Source organism: Polypterus senegalus, chromosome 6 (genome assembly GCF_016835505.1).
Source record: "Polypterus senegalus isolate Bchr_013 chromosome 6, ASM1683550v1, whole genome shotgun sequence".
NCBI lineage: Eukaryota > Metazoa > Chordata > Cladistia > Polypteriformes > Polypteridae > Polypterus > Polypterus senegalus.
This window is the reverse complement of record NC_053159.1, coordinates 169,283,180-169,299,968: the sequence shown is the minus strand read 5'-3', so window position 1 is coordinate 169,299,968 and position 16,789 is coordinate 169,283,180. Positions and strand designations below refer to the sequence as shown.

General features: G+C 37.8%; 1 protein-coding gene across 4 annotated transcripts in view; it reads left to right on the top strand.

Moving 5' to 3' along the window:
• cobll1b (cordon-bleu WH2 repeat protein-like 1b) overlaps nucleotides 1–16,789 on the top strand; it is a 123,215-nt gene that overhangs the window by 92,830 nt on the left and 13,596 nt on the right. For all 4 annotated transcript variants that reach the window (XM_039757517.1, XM_039757514.1, XM_039757515.1 and 1 more), the window contains exons 8-11: nucleotides 3,509–3,635; nucleotides 5,670–5,910; nucleotides 7,730–7,809; nucleotides 10,094–11,619. In XM_039757517.1, coding sequence (XP_039613451.1) covers nucleotides 3,509–3,635; nucleotides 5,670–5,910; nucleotides 7,730–7,809; nucleotides 10,094–11,619 — 1,974 coding nt within the window. The remainder of the gene's footprint in view (nucleotides 1–3,508; nucleotides 3,636–5,669; nucleotides 5,911–7,729; nucleotides 7,810–10,093; nucleotides 11,620–16,789) is intronic.

The following is a 16,789-nucleotide window of genomic DNA, read 5'->3' as shown; positions in this document are numbered from 1 at the left end:
ATGGGTGTATGTAACTGTGCTATGCAAAACGCCGACATTCTGCCTAAAGTTGGCTTCTGCCATTTGCACAGTGCTGCTGGCACTGGCTGTAGTTCTTCATTGATCTTGAGAAAACAATTATTTGTTTAATGTTTTTAGATGTGTTTTTGGAGGTGTAGAAGTTGTAAAAATTACGTATATGGATTTTTATATTCATATGAATTTCAGTCAGGAATACTAAAACAATGTAGCTGCAGGTGAGTGATGAAGGTTCAGTTAAGAGGGATGCCCTTTAGACTTCTAAATTATTGAGCTGAACAAAAAGTTATGATTGCGTACTTTCTGGCTTTTTGGCTAATACTCCTGATTCCTTTGAATGAAGAGAAAGGAATGAATATCACTGGGGACTTATACAGTGATATTGTAGAATTTTCTGGAATGTGTGCTGTTATTGGCTTGTTAATCTGTATTGGGTAGGAAGACTTGGCACCTACATGACTCAAACACATGAACAAACTTGTGTTCAATAGCTCCCAATTACATTTTAGGAAAATAAAGGAACACAATATATAAATCTTTAAATATCTTTACTGTATATTGGTAGGTTTACATTCCCAATCTTTAGCTGCCTTACACAATGTCTCCATTATGCAGTATGTTTTTCCTACAAAGTGCAGTGAGCATTTGTGTGGTTCTGGTTTTTCACAAGGATTTTTTTTAACAAGGTCTTTTTTACTACACCGTTTTCATGTGTTACATATTTATAATGGAGTGTTTTTGTTTTCCTTTACTGCTGTAACATATTAACCTTTTTTTGAGCATGATAGCAAACGCACCCATTCATACTAACCTTACAAAAAACATTATCTAGTAGATGATATGAGATTCCATGCCATGTGTTTGTTTAATTAAAGCAAACTAGTTAACACTAAAGCCAGTTGCTGTCCTTTTATTTATTGAGCACATTAGCAGATTGAAAAACTGAAAAGTCACAAAGCCACATTTTTTTGCATTTATTGTTTTAATATGGACGATTGTCAGAAGGTCCCTGAAACAGAACTAAACATGGTGAGCTGCTTTAAAATCGAACTATAGTAAAGTTTAACACCAGCATTAGGAAAGTGGACAAAACCAATGGTTATCTAATCAGTGTTGCCGGTTTCATCAGATAGATAAACAAAATTGGCTGCTGTTTTTTCTTTTAAGGTCACAGCTGTTATTGTCCTTTTTACTAAGTCAGAATACAAGAACTTTGTACCTGGCTCTTCTGTTTTTTCTTTGAGACCTTTTATTTCCCCATTAAAAGAAAATGGAATGGCACATCAGATTTAAAGAATCTTACTCATTTTCCTATACACCTCTTTGTGTGGATCTAATATTATAACCAAAGGCAGTTTAGTTGCTTCTTATCTAAACCTGGTTTCTTTTTTTTTTTTTGGTTTGAAAGTCTGTTGATTCCTGTGTTTCTGTCATGGCCAGTGAACAAGGATTGGACCATTTTTAATGCTACATAATGCGTGTTTGTGAAGTTATTCTGCACCCTGTCATTATTTTGGCACATTCTTAGCTTTATATGAAATGTGAAATTTGTTGATGTACTAGTGCTGCAGTACTAAAGTGGCTGTAGCCTTTTAGTTCCATTCTGTTTCTCCTTTTGTTACTTGTTTCCTTCCTCCCGATCAATGTGCAGATAGATAGATAGATAAGTACCAGAAATTGCCATTCGTGTCATTCTTACTTCTACTTTCTTTATTATTGTGTGCCACACAATAGCGTATTCACACTCTATACCAGTATTTCACTTGGTTTTAGTTTACTTGCATGTTAATGTGAGTCACTTGATTGTATTGTTTTTAATCTTAAGCCAAATAACAGCTGCAAATGCCAAACTAAGCAATTTTTGAACATCTAACCAGCAGCTGCTTGAGTAAAATATTTAAGAAGTATTAAAAGGGGGGAGAGTAAAGATTGTCAGAAAATCTGTTTTAGCCATGATAACTTGTTGAACGGCTCAAAAAAATATCAATGTTCCCTGGTCAGAATTTTATTATCTAAAATGAGCAGAGTAAGAGCAAGTTGTTACTACTTGACACATTCTGTTAACAGTTAGAATCTGCATCTTATCAAAATATTTTTGGCAATTAAAACTTTGTCACTGCTGCTGTTTGGGAAATGACTTTAAGACCACTGTGTTTCAGCCATCTGACATTTTTGCTAATAGACAGTAGTGTCAAGAAAATGGTTGAATGTATTGGGCATGATTTACTTTTCAGTAGGTAGTTAGTTTTTCTAGGAATGTGGCAAATTATATTATTTAAGCAGTGCCATCTAAAGTAAGTGTGTGTGTGTTTGTGATGTCAAGTGATGGAGGGCAAGGATGGATTGGCATTCCACCTGGGATGCAGGCTCCTGTACCTGGCTCAGGAGGTCCTATATATAGTGATGGATGATGCTGCCTTTTCCGGTTGTGCTGCTGCCACAGTGGAGGGACAGAGGAAGACTGCCTTCTGGGGCCTTGTGTTTCCCCCAGTACACTTGAGTGACTGCATCCCTCTGGTGGGTCTCCCAGTTCCTGCAGGGCAGCAAGGGAGCTGTGGTCCAAATGGGCAACCCTGTTGGTGTACCTTAGGGTACACGATGGCCTTTCTGACACACCTTTACGCACAATTTACATTGTTGGCAACAACTTTCGGGGTACTGATGGAAGGGTCACAGAGCTGGTAGTACGCCGTTTTTTTTTTCACCAAGAGATGAATTGTGCATTTCACAGAAGCACTCTCAGTAGGTTATTGTTCCAAAAATCCATCGTATGGCATCCTGAAAGAGCTAGTACAAACATGGAACTCCACCATCGATATATGCATTTTTCAACAATTATAGGTTATTTTCTTATTCAGTAGATTTGTGTTCTTCACATGCATTATGCACATTGATTTTTTTATATAGTTGTATTTAACAGACATTCTTGGATTTTTAACAGGACTAGATCTTTTATGTTGTAATTATGGATCATGTGTCAGAATTCTTTACTGATACAAAGTAAAAAAGGATAGTGTGGTCCGATGACCAGGAGGACAGAAAAAACAAAAAAAAAAACTCGAGGGCTGGAGGAAAAAAAAAATCTGCAGGGGTTCTGAGGCCACAGAACCGCCTAAGCCCACACTGGGCATTCTACCTAACATAAATTATCTAAATCAGTTCTCATGGTTTTCAGGCTTCACATGGGAGAATTGTTGATGATGGTCAAGTGGATATCTGACCTTCAATCCATCAATGTAGGGAATACATGGTGCCCTGATCAAGTGGTGGTGGCGGCACAGATCGCCACCACAGACAACCAGTAAAGTAACAGCAGAGAACGTAGGGGTCAGTATGGATTGCTGTGCCATGATAAGAACATGATAAAAATTAAACCTAGAAGTACATCCTCATACTTTTATTCCACTTAGCATCATAAATGAAAAGTGTTTAATTACTTCATCTGTATGTTTGCCAGGTTTTTAAAATATTTTATCTTTCCTTTGTAAAGGAACTTCCACAATTAAGTAGAGCAGCTTCATCAGAGTCTTCTTTAAAACGAACAAAAAGAAAAGCTCCTCTACCTCCATCTTGTAAATCAGCTCAGGACCTTCCTTTGGAAAATGGTGGCAATGACAGTGAGTTAATCTTTTTGTTTTTGTTGATGTTAAATATTTATAACATTTAACTTGTCAGCTTAACTTTATTTGCAACTTGATATACTTCTGCTTGATCCAATTCTGTAATTGTTTGATTCAAATTAAAACTTTTTTGTATGCACTTGTTCATTGCAACCAAAAAGCCAGCAGTTGAGCAAACATTATTATTTGCCTTTAGAAATAAATGTAAGGCATCTTGGCATGGTTAACGTCATAGTGATGCCAGTGTGTTTCAAACACACTATGCAGAAAGTGGAGATGATGCATGTTACAAAATCTGAATGAATTTCTGTGATAACATCAGCATATTTACTAACTGTAGTATTTTGGTATCGACTGCAATTTTTATTCACTTGAAGGGTCAATCCAAGTACCCTTTGAAGTGGTAATTTTGGTAAGTCTTTGATGATACAAAATGAATATTTGAGTGCCATAGAAAGTGTCATTACAGAGAACAAAAGAGCAGATTTACCACAAACAAAGTAAACAAGGGTAAGTTGCATTTGACATTTTAGAAATTCATGCTTTATTTGTTAAACATATTGGCTGTAACATTAAGTTTCTTTTGTTTGGGTATATTTGTTACATCTTTAACTGCATCATATACTGAAATTATGCTTATATACTCTATTTCCTAGGGTTTTAAAGTCTGTAGTATATATGCCATTTTTTTTTTATTTGTTCCCATTTACAGATAATGTGGAATCTCATGGAGGAAAAGAATGATTAGCAAGCACCCTATCTACCTTCTGCAAAGCCTCTGCCTTTCGTCTCTACATTTGTCTTTTTGTCTTTCCTATTATGGACTTGCTCAGTTTTCCTTTGTTATTCTGTAATATGTAGTGTGGGGCTGATGTTTCTCTCTTTCCCTCCCTTTTCTGACTCTTCCACCTTCCTTAAAATGCTAAGTATTTTGGGAATTTGACTCCTACATTTCTTTTAAATGTTAAATATGATATAATAGTAAGCCCTTAACCACCCCCCCCCCTTTATCAACCATGTTTTACTTTGATACTCTGTGTGTGCTTAATATACATAATTTAACCAGCAGACTTACTACTTTTGAACAATTAGTATTTCATGGCCATTTAACAGCTTTTTATCCTCCAGCTTAGTTATAGCTTCACATGGTAATAATTTGCACTCCGTCAACTTGCCCCACTAATTTTTATAAGCTGTGTTATTTACTATTCTAGAATTGTAGAAAAATCTTCACAAAACTTTATTTTGCCCTCATTTAAAGCATTCTGCTGTTCCTTGCATGTTTAGTATATATGTTTTATCATTTAACTAGTGCCTGATTGATTTCTGTCTGTTTCACTTTGTACTTTTTTCTGCTTTAGCTTTGTTGATTAAGATCGCTATTTTCACTACTTTTGTAAAGAATATGCATACTGTATCTGGGTGCAATGCCTTATTAAAGAGTTACTTTTGTATAGAGGAGTGCTATTTAGCCTGCACTGGTTATGTGATTCCTTTAAGCTGTGTAGCAATCTCTGTCCATGACAGCATACATGTTAATCATGGTGTAAATTAAATTATACTTATCAATTTTCAGTTAAAACAGATTATGCATGCCAAGAGAAAGAAAATATATTTTGCTGGTAGGCAGTGACCACCTTTTTTGTATGTTCAAAAATAGTCATATTTTGGTTAAAAAGAATCCAATAGTCTTTCTAAAAAAGAATTCAATATTCTTTCTAAGTGATTAGTTATCTTAAATGTTACTATTACTATTAATGTGCTGCTCTGTACAAAGAATTAGGAACTTTATTTCAAATATCCTAAAAGACAGTGCATGTTTTTTTATTTTTTATACTCGTCTTAAATTTAATGAGTATTTATAGCTTTTAATAAACATTGAATATATTAATGCTAGCTTTGTCAATTTGTTTCCAAATGTTCAGAGATCGGTTATTTATGAATGAATTGTATGCTGTGGGCAGCTGAAGTTAAGTACAAGAACATAATTACCATAATCCATTTACTCCGTCTTCTTTTTGTATCATTTAGCTGGAACACAATTTAAATTAAGTTCTTCAGAGAGAAATGAAAACACCAATGCTTTAGACTGTCATGATGAAAGTACCACTGTAAACATACCATCAGAGGCACCATGTCTCTGCACCTCTGTGGAGTCCGATTACACCTCTGGGAAAGCTGCTGTGCCTCAAAATGCTGACGTTCAATGTTTACCAGCTGTGTCTCAAAGTTTCGAAAAGGAGAATGTTGATGGCATGACCACAGATAATAAGTATGAACTCTATGCCCATTATTCTATTAGCACTAAGAAATGCAGGCTGCAATTTAACATTCATTATTTTTGTTAATAACCTACTTAAATAGTCTTTTGTGTTTTTTAATTCTGTATCTTAATGCCATCCAAACAACTGGTAATATAGGGATCAGCTGTTAACTTCTAATACTTTAAAATTTAATTCTTTTGCTAAAATGAGTCATGTGTATGTGCGTTTGTTTTTATATTTTTTGATGTAATATATAAATAGATTAGAGAAAAACAAAAGTATCAGTCAGTTTGTGAATACATACATAATGAATTTGTTGTGTTTAAGCATTTTCTCCTGGATTAGCAGCGCTGCTTATTTCACATTTTTTCCTTTAAAATAACTGTTCTTGAAATTTGTAGCATGTGTCTTTATTTTGAACATGTGTTTTAAGTGGTTTAAAATGAAATTTGTCCACCTGCAGTGAGACTTTGGTTGTTAGAATGGTAAAATCCCCATATAAAGCTAAGTGGTTTTATACCATAAGCATTATTTAGAGCTATGTGTACAAAAAAGGACAATGCAGAGGTAGACTATTTCTGTTGATTTTCTACATTTTTAAATCTGTACTTGGCAGGGTTCTAAACCTGAGGCCTGGAATGAGTATGACTACAGATAGTTTGGACATTTTGTTTAATAAAATTAGCAATAATATATGGCAGAAAATAGAGCCGCTAAAATAAAGTAGTGCTGGCTTTCCTGAAATGTGAGTATGCTGTAAAACAAACATGCTTAACTCAAAAAATAAAGCCATAATATACTGTATATTCATAGGAAAGAGCATAGGGTATGTTGCATACAATAGCTATTCATTCTGGAAATTTGATTTAGGGTCCAAAGTTGTAAGGCAAAAATACACCGACCAAAATAATGAGAAATATCTCATTCTTCTTGAAGTTTTTGTACTTTAGTACTATTCAAGCATAGGCTCAGTGTTTTGTGTGACCTAATGTAACAATAAAAATGTAAAATTATAAACCAACATTGATTAGTTTGCTTTAGTACAGGTTTTCAAAACGATGCCCTTGACAATTTCCCCGCATTGCCATACACCAAAAGATATGAGCATAGACAAAAAGCAAGAATTAGTTGCATTTGAAATATTTCCTAAACTTCTAATTTTATTAGCAGTAATTTTATTAATTTACACCACGTCTCCTGGGTTTGCATCACCAAATGACTTTGAAGGGTATATGCACATGTTTCCACACTGTTCATTTTGTCCAGCTACATGTATATACTGTGTACACATTTCAAGCAAGCCTCGGGCACAAAATAAGGAAAAATTAAAGGCTACAATGAAAACTGTATTTTACTCATGCTTAAACACATTTATCATTATGAGAAAAAATACAGTTTTGAATTTAAGGGTAAATACTCCTTTAACAGTTATATCATTTAAATGCAATTGGAGGGAAATTAATGAACTTGTGCATAAAAAGCTAAGATGGCAAGATACATGCTTGTATGTTTTTAAAATTTGGTCTATATTTATACACATTGCAGCATTTAATTTCCCACAGACTTGAAAGTTAGACGCATTAAATGAAAATGCAGAGTGATAAAAAAAGACCATATTTGAATAAATAAATATTCTGTTTTATAGGCGACAGCAATGCTTTAAATGTGTTCATAAAATGTTCACCCTACTGTAGAAATAAAAGCAATACTTGTTCTGATAAATTGGCTGCTACAGAATTTGAAAGATGCAATAGTTTATCCAGGACTAAAACTGAGTATTTTTATCATAAAACTGTAATATGCAAACAAAGTGCCTTCTTTTGACAGAATTGTGGCCAATGGGGAGGTAAATAAGCAAGTGATGGAAACTTCTGGACGTTCTAATGCTGTTACATTTCAGCCCAAAGGTAAGTCCTTTAAAATGGCAATAGGCTACTTTTAAGACTTGAATGTAATTGTTAGGGTTTCATTTTGAACAGTTACTTATGTATATTTGTGGCGAAAAAAGATACCTGTATTAGCTGCAGAATATGACTTGCTTAGTCAATCTGTTTTTAAATATACTTATCAAAGAATAGTCAATGACTACTATGTGTGTTTGTTTAGACCTGAATTTTTTGTTAACAATTTATACTCTTCTAACCTTGTCACTACTTAGTATGACCAAACTCTAATTAGTGTACTGTTATAGTATAAAATTCATGCTTTAATGAAAGAATGCATGATATGGTATGATCTTTCGGTTTAAAAGTGGAGGTGACAATATCTGTTTTACAGAAAATACACATTTGAATATTGTGATGTAAAAGAAAAATCTTGGAAAATATACTAAGTGAATCATAAAGTAGGCATACTACTAGTATTTTTGGGTAAAGTATGAGATTTATTTGTTACTAAAATAGTCTATTGCAGTATGGATGCACAACCCTGATAAGTATTCACATTATATATTGATGATACAATTATTTGGTCTCTGTGAGGAAACAGGTTAATAAAGTAATACTCAAATTTGTTCTGTACAAATCATTTGCTAATAAAGTTGTCCCTTTTAAACTATATGCTAAACATAGAAACATTGTTAGAAATCCTAAAGTGTAGACTTAAACTGTAAAGGCAAATTAATCTGTGCTGTTCAAAGTATGCAGGGTGCATTGTCTTTTGTGTAGCGGCCGAAGACTTTCTTTTAGCATGCTGTTATTATAGTGCCATTAACTGATTGACTTTTACTTCAATGGGATTACTTTTGCTGTGAAGGTGTTTTATTCAAATACTAGCAACTTGGCGCGCGCTATGCTGCGCGTTGGATGACCACAGTTGAAGGACTCAATCGTAAGGACCTCTCGTCGGGTGTCTCATTGGCACGCTTTTGCCTTTTTCTTTTGCGATCACGGCATAATCTGTCTTCTCTCTCTGTAGGGGTTTCAGTTGCCTTTCGTTGTGCGACAGAGACGCATCGTTGAGCTAATCTGTGTGAATGCTGAGTGTCCGTTTCTTGCGAGCGACTGTCGCGCCTTTGCCTCTTTGCTTCATGATCACGCTGTAATGTGTCCTCTCTCGCAGCAGCAGGTTTAGTTGCATTTTGTTTCGGCATTGTTCCGTAAGATCTCCTCCATACAAGTGCACATGGGTAGCTGAAGACGGAAAGGCATAGTGGGCATAGTGAAACACACGAATTGTTGACCAGGGGAACCATCCGACTCGGACGCGGGGCTCGAAATACTCAAGTGCACATGTTATTTATAATTTTTTTTTGTTTTTGTTATGAACTTCCCCAAAAGAGTTGATCCCTGTAAATAATTAATAGTATATGAAAAATATAATCTGTTGTAGTACGGGCGTTAATTAGCGTCACACCTCATAACCTGCATACACCACGTGTTTGGCTGTAACGCCAGAAGCGCGGTGGATGCTGTAAGGGTAGGTTGTGGTTTCTGTTTCTTTCGTGATTTTTTTTTTCATTTTATTGATTATTTAATAGGCCGAGGGGAGAAGATGTTAATGTGACGCTCTGTCTATTTCTTTACTTTTGTTTTGAAAAGATTTTCGGGAACAGGAAAAATAAAAGCAAAGGGGAAAAAACGGAGGGGGGTAAGCAGGAATTCTGAGAGGGGATGGACTGGGGCTTTTCTACGGGGCGGCTATACAGCCAAAAGGAACGTGGACCCGGACGCTGACACGGACACCGCGCTGGGCTTTTATTATATAGATTTGCTTGTAGGCATTGGTGTCATTTATTAGCATGACGTTTTGAATACCGCACAGTGTATGCTCTGTGGCTGGAGTCTATCACTGTTTTTATTGTAATTTTCATTCACTTTATAGATTTATCTTGTTAAAGAACTAAACTGAAATAATAAATTGACATAAAACATGTTCTAAAAAATGTGGTGTTCTATAAACGATTTCCTACATTAAATGAAGTTGAAAGTACAAAGTAGCTCAAAGTATTTTGGAAACTATTGTGACTTCTTTCCAAAAATATCAAAATAATCAATATGTTTGTGTTGCTGATGGGAGAGGAGGAAAGTTGTAGTTTAGTGCTGAGAAAATTCATGTCTGTTCTAGTGCTAATTGACATTTCGCTTCAAATCTTGAAATTCTCTAATTTGGAACTTCATTATGGATAGACATTTTTTCTGGCTAAATTGTTGGAAAAAAAATCCCTAATTTTAATTTTCCACTCTATTTCAGGAAATGACAACTTGAAAGATGATAGAAAAGTTATATTTAAAAATGAAGAAACCTGCACAGAAAATGAAGAAATTGTTTTTGCATCTGTATTAGAAAATAAAAGCATAAACGAATGTGTTAAAACTTCTGTAGTTTTACAGAGCAAACCAGATGAACAACAGGTAACTCCGGACCAAGACGCAAAGCCTACTGTTTTCCAAAAGAAAATGCAAGATGCAGCCATTCAGGCATCTGTTGACATTAGTGTTGAAGAGGTAAATAAAACTGTTGAATTGAATGGATGCAGCCATGCCTCACCTCTACTGGAACAGAGTTTAATGAAGCGTCATTTAATAAATTCTTTAGAAAATGAGCAATGTTTGCCCTGTAGCAATGCGAGTCCCTGTAAACAGGAAGGACCAGTTAGGGAAATTGCAACTTCTACTGAGAAAATGGTCATCGAATGTGTTTTAGCTCAGTCTTCTGAGAATGATGAATTCCAAAATATAGCAGCAAGTCCCCCTGTATATAAAAGGGACTCTGAATCAAAACCAAAGCCTTCTAATGAGGTTACCCGTGATTATATTCCAAAGATTGGAATGACAACTTACAAAATTGTTCCTCAGAAATCTTTGGAGAAACTACGATTCTTTGAAGTCGAGGTTACACTGGAATCCCCAAGCAAAACCCCAGAGGAAGAAGAGACATCTATTGTGCCTGTTCAGGCTATGAGATATGAGAGTGACCCTCAACAATATTTACAAACAGCACTTGGTCCCACTGTAAATGAATCGCAAATGATGCAACATAGTGAGGTCTCTGAGACTACTGAAAATGTTATTTATGCAACTACCCAGCCAGCACAAGAATGTAGCACAGAAAAAGAGAAGGCTGGTTTTGATAGCCAGCTTTCTTCTCCATCTGAACTTGATGACCACCCTTCTTCACCTTTAGATATAAATCAGAAGAAGGTGCCACCTGCTGTTAAACCAAAGCCTGGTTCTTTTCGTTTATCATTGCAAAAAAAACCTCCTGGATATTATGTGACCTCTGCAGCTGCTAAATCCCCTAATAACTGTGCAGTCTCTGCTGCTAATGAGAAGGATGCTGGGGATGACAAGACAGATGAACTAATTACTGAAACTGAGTGTGGTTCACCTCCACTGCCTACCTTGTTGCCTGCTGTTCCTGAAGTATCTACTATTTACCAAAGTCCGCCAGATTTAAATAGGAGTGATCAACCAGTTTCTAAATTTTCAAGGCCTCTGAGTTATCCATATAAAGACGCTTCTGTTCCAATTTTCCAAAAATTTCGAAGCTTCACAGGCTCAAAAACATCCACTCGTACGTCTCCATCTCCTTTTGCTCTTGCTGTATCTTCAGCTGTAAAACGTTCACAATCTTTAAACAAAGGGTCTAATTTTAATTCTCAGTCTTTCCAAAAACTTTCAAATGCATCACTCACACAAAGCAGTACGACAAAAGAACTGAAAGAACATTCCAAGGATTTTAACCAGTCTATTTCAAGTACTAGGACGTTTGAGCAGGTAACACTTTTTTAATTTTCCATTAAAAAAAATGTGTGTACTGTATATGTTTGTGTTTGTTTGTATATACTATCTATTCACTTACCCATTTATTGTTTATATTTATAGTATAGTTTTTTTTTAATCAGTCTTACACTTGACCTTTGTATATGTATATATGTTGCACTGCAGCCTTGTCCATGAGGACAGAAAAAAATCAAAAGTGAAAGTGGTATAAGCACGAAAATACAAGGAAAAACTCGGGAGTAGTGATGACTTAACCCCACGTTGTTCGCTTTGCCTCGAGTTTGAAGAAATCACGGAAGTGTTTGCGAATCTCGCTGAAGTCAGCAAAATGCATTGAAGTCAAAGGGGCAAGGACTAACTGAACTAGATTTGACTGGATTATAATGGTGCAGTCATCTTTAAAGTGTCCCTGGGGGCTAGGAAAACATCTGCCAACTATACTGGACTGATTATTGTGGCCAAAAAGTTTTCCAGTCCCTCTGTGAGATCAAAGAAGAAAGAACACAATCAGAGACTCGCAATCATATATTTCGTCAAAACAAATGCCGAAATTGTAGTCAAGTCAGAAAAAAATATGTAGGGATTTTTAAAGACAGTAAATTCAAAGTGGCATGTCATGATTGAAACTATGCACTGGCTCGTTTTATTTTTTTGAAAGAAAAAGTTGCACTGAAGGTTCCCCAAACTCTGTGCTGATGCTTTGCTCTTTTTCTTATATCAAAAATATAGAAACATCTTGTAAATAGCAATCAATATTTCAGTCGACCTACACATTTGGCGACAAGCAGAGATAACTTGTTATTTATGTTGTATATGTTTCATAAAATAACATTTTGAGAACCTACATTATTTACTTATCTTTTCGATCAATAGCTAAGTCCTACAGAGTTTGTGAGTCGCTGTAAATAATGCTTTAGTTTAAATCACTGATCAACACTACTGAGGAGGTAGGACCAACTAAATCTCTCTCTGTCTCTCTCTTTCCAATAGAGTAGGTTTCACTTCTTTTGCCCAAAGAAATCTCACTACGGTGCTATATTCACTTATACTTATACTTGCCTCTTGGTTTAACAATGGCATCTATTTTTGAACACTGTGGTTTCACGGTACCCCGACCTACCAGGTAGCCCAAATATTTAGCCTCTTTCAATCCAAAGAAACATTTCTTGGGATTAATACAAAGCCCAGCTTCTCCTAGTGTCCGCAATACCGCAGTGACCTGCTGTACGTGTTCCTTCCATGTGCTGAAATAGATGACGACGTCATCCAGATAGGCAGCACTATACGCGTTATGGGGTTGGAGCACTTTGTCCTCCAGATGCTGAAAATTCGCAGGAGCCCCGTGTAACCCGAATGGAAGAACACAATACTGCCAGTGTCCGCTAGGAGTGCTAAACGCGGTCTTGACCTTTGCGGAGTCTGTTAAAGGAATCTGCCAGTACCCCTTTGTCATGTCAAGCGTGGTCAAATATTCAGCTTGTCCAAGTCTCCTGAGGAGGTCATCCACGCGAGGCATGGGATAAGCATCAAAAAGGGAGACCTGGTTAAGCCGAAGGAAGTCATTGCAAAACCTCCAACTGCCGTCAGGCTTACTAACCAAGACAATTGGGCTGGACCAGGGACTATAACTTTCCTCAATCACTCCTAGTTCCAGCATCCGCTTGATTTCCAGCTCCACTTCTGTTTTCTTTGCCTCAGGAAGTCTGTAGGGGCGCTCCCGGACTATAACCCCTGGTTCAGTCACTATGTCGTGCGCAATCAGAGAGGTCCTTCCGGGTTTTTCACTGACCACCTCTGAGACGGACAGGATAGCTGATTTCAGCTCCAATCTTTGTCTATAAGTTAATTCCTCACCGAAATTAAGGGTGTCTGTGAGCAAAGAATGAGCAGGACTGAGCGGAGGAGAGATCTGGTTCCCTCTCCTTCCACGACTTCCGCAAGTTCACAAGATAAACCCGCTCAGTTGGTCTATGATTGGGTTGTTTCACCAAATAGTCGACCAATCCTTTTCTCTCCTTAATTTCATAAGGGCCTTGCCAATGGGCGAGCAATTTACAATGGGAGGTGGGAACTAATACCATGACATGATCCCCCGGCTGGAATTCTCGGAGTGTCATGCCACGATCGTAATAACGGGCCAGTGCTGCTTGTGCCTCTTCCATATGACTTTTTAAAATAGGTCGGATTTTCCCAAATCTATCACGTAACTGTGCGATATATTCCAAAATATTTGTAGAGGGAAGAGCTTCTTCCCAACCTTCTTTCAAAATATCCAATATACCTCAGGGTTGTCGTCCGTATAACAATTCAAAAGGAGAGAACCCCGTAGAGGCTTGTGGGACTTCCCGATAGGCAAAGAGAATGAGGGGGAGTTGATCCCAATTCCTTCCATCCCTGCTGACCACCTTGCGAAGCATCTGCTTGAGAGTCTGATTAAATCTCTCCACTAGACTGTCGGTTTGAGGATAGTACACTGCGGTCTTTAAGTGCTTTATTTTCAGTAACTTGGCCGTTTCCCTGAACGTCTCCGAGGTAAAAGGTGTTCCTTGGTCCATTAGGACTTCTTTAGGAATACCGACACGCATAAATACTCCTACTAGTTCCTGTGCGATTGCTTTAGATGTAGCTGAGCGCAAGGGAACAGCTTCCGGATATCGGGTCGCATAATCCACAAGGACTGATATATATTTATGTCCATGGGCTGAGGGCTCCAAGGGTCCTACAATATCGACCCCAATTCGTTCAAAGGGGACATCAATTAAGGGAAGGGGAACGAGAGGAGCACGGTCCCTCCTAGGAATTTGCCGCAGTTGACATTCTGGACAAGAAATACAAAAATGGCGAACCTCCTCGTTTAATTTCTAGCCAATAAAATCTGAACTTAATCCGCTCTAAAGTTTTTTCGGAGCCTAAATGGCCTCCAAGGAGGTGGGCGTGAGCTAATTCACAAACCTGCCGCCGGTAGGTTCGTGGAATTAACAGCAATTTCCGAACCTCCGCCCCAAGTTCCGCGACCCGATATAATCATTTTCTATTACAAAGTGAGGTCCTTGTGGTATGGGCTGTTGTGTGCGTTGGCCGTTGACAAGGACTACTGCATTTTTTGCAAATTTTAGGGGGGAGTCATTCCACTGCTCCCTTTTAAAAGAAGCCGGTGTTTGTTTAAACTGAAAGTAAATGTCGCATAGAGGGTCTGGTCTGACCTCAAGGTGAGGGGATTCCTCCCGAATCGTCGAGGCGCAGGCGGATGACGTATTTGCCTGCGACGGACCAGGAATCTCCCCATCGTCCTCGTGGGCTTCTGTAGCTCCCTCTCTCCGCCGGCCGTGTACACGGCGTAGAAACAGCTTGAGACGAGTTATCCCCATCTATAACGAGGCCTAAGTTTTTATCAGGAGTAGTCAATAGTTTACCACATTTATTTTCTGACCAGTCCCGCCCTAGAATTGCTGGAAAGGGAGGATTAGGGTGGACTGCCATTGGAAATTTTTTTTAGCGATCCTCCCTGACTCACGAAACACAGGGCGGTGTTGTACATTCAGGTGTCTCCGTGAATACATTTAATACTGATCTTTTTTTTTAATTCTCTGTCGCGGTAAAACATATCGACAATCAACAATGGAAACGTTGCTGCCGGAATCAAACAGGGCATGGAGTTTATAACCATTAATGACTACTGATCTTGTATTTGAACACGTCAGGGGGTTGGCAAGAGCACACAAACCATCTCCCCCCTTCCACTTACATCCCGACATTGCTCCCGGGTAGGTCGCACGCCCGGTGGCCCAGGAACTCAGAAACAGGCTCCAATGTATGTGTAAGAGACTTATTCAGTAGGACGTGATCTCTAGGAAATCCACTAGAGGGCCGTTCTGCTCTCCCAGATTTTGAGACTGTCTCAGGTGAGTTCATGAGCTTTATAAGCTCTTCCATAGAGTGAAAGTCACCCCAGTCCGGCTGGGCAAAGTTTTTAGGAAGGCATTTTAAGAAGAGAAGGCAGGCTACCTGTTGAACTATCTGGCAGGTGGTTAATTCAAATAGCCTTAGCCATACAGCCACCTGCTCCCAGAGGGCCATAGCCTGCTCCTGGACTGATCTCTCTGGATCAAGTACCCAGTTTTTTATTATTTTTGCCTGCTGGAAGGGGGATAGCCCAGTCCTCTGAGAGAACATAATAAGCCCTTTTTGTTTCATCCCCAGAAACCAGCCTATGCCTGTATGTCCCCTTCACATTCTCCATTTGGTAAGTTATAAGCCCGGGGTTATATTTGAGGAGTGGAGCCTGTACTGAGTCCTTCCTGACCCCCAAACGCACTCTCCAAAACTCGGCCCCGGTACTTTACTACCTGGTTATTTACATGTCCAAGTCCCAGTTTCTTCTGGGACTTCAAGGAGTCCAAGACATTATAAAGGTTTGGGGCAGCCACCCGTATATTGTTTTTCCCAGCTGCAAAAGGGTTTTATGAGTCAGGAAATGTCTGTAGGGAACTGAGAAAGACAGTCGGCGCACTCTGCCGCCCCCTTGTCGGATGTTTTATTACAATTACTGAGGCCCTTTAGCTGCCTCATATATACCTGTGTGTGTGTGTGTGTGTGTGTGTGTGTGTGTGTGTGTATATATATATATATATATATAATTGCACCACTAACACACACAATATATATCTATAAAATGTGTTAGTGATGCAATCAAAAGAACACCATCCCCCTGAACTTCAAAAATGAATCAAAAGAATTGATTCACTTAAAAGGGTAGTTCAGAAGAATCAGAATCATCACCAGTATTCCAGTTTTCATACCTATGAATGTTAAGTTAATTAGTGTCAGTAAACTTTCTAGGTATGCATAGTGTGATGGTCATGAACTTTGTTCAGGGTTGGCTTCTGCCTTATAGCAATTGTTACCAGGATAGGGCACTACCTTTTGGCGATTGTGAACTTGGTAAGTGGGTTAGAAAATGATAAAATAGATGGATATTTTAGCAATTACTGTGTTTTCTGTTTCTTTTTGATGGGATAAAATGATTTTGCTATCAAATAAACCTCATGTCTCTGGTTTACATGTTATGTATGGAGCATATAGAGATCCAAATCGTAGGTTGTGGAAATCCATTTCTTTTTCAGTTTTGTGGCAGAAAATAAATTATACTGTTTGTTGTGGCTTC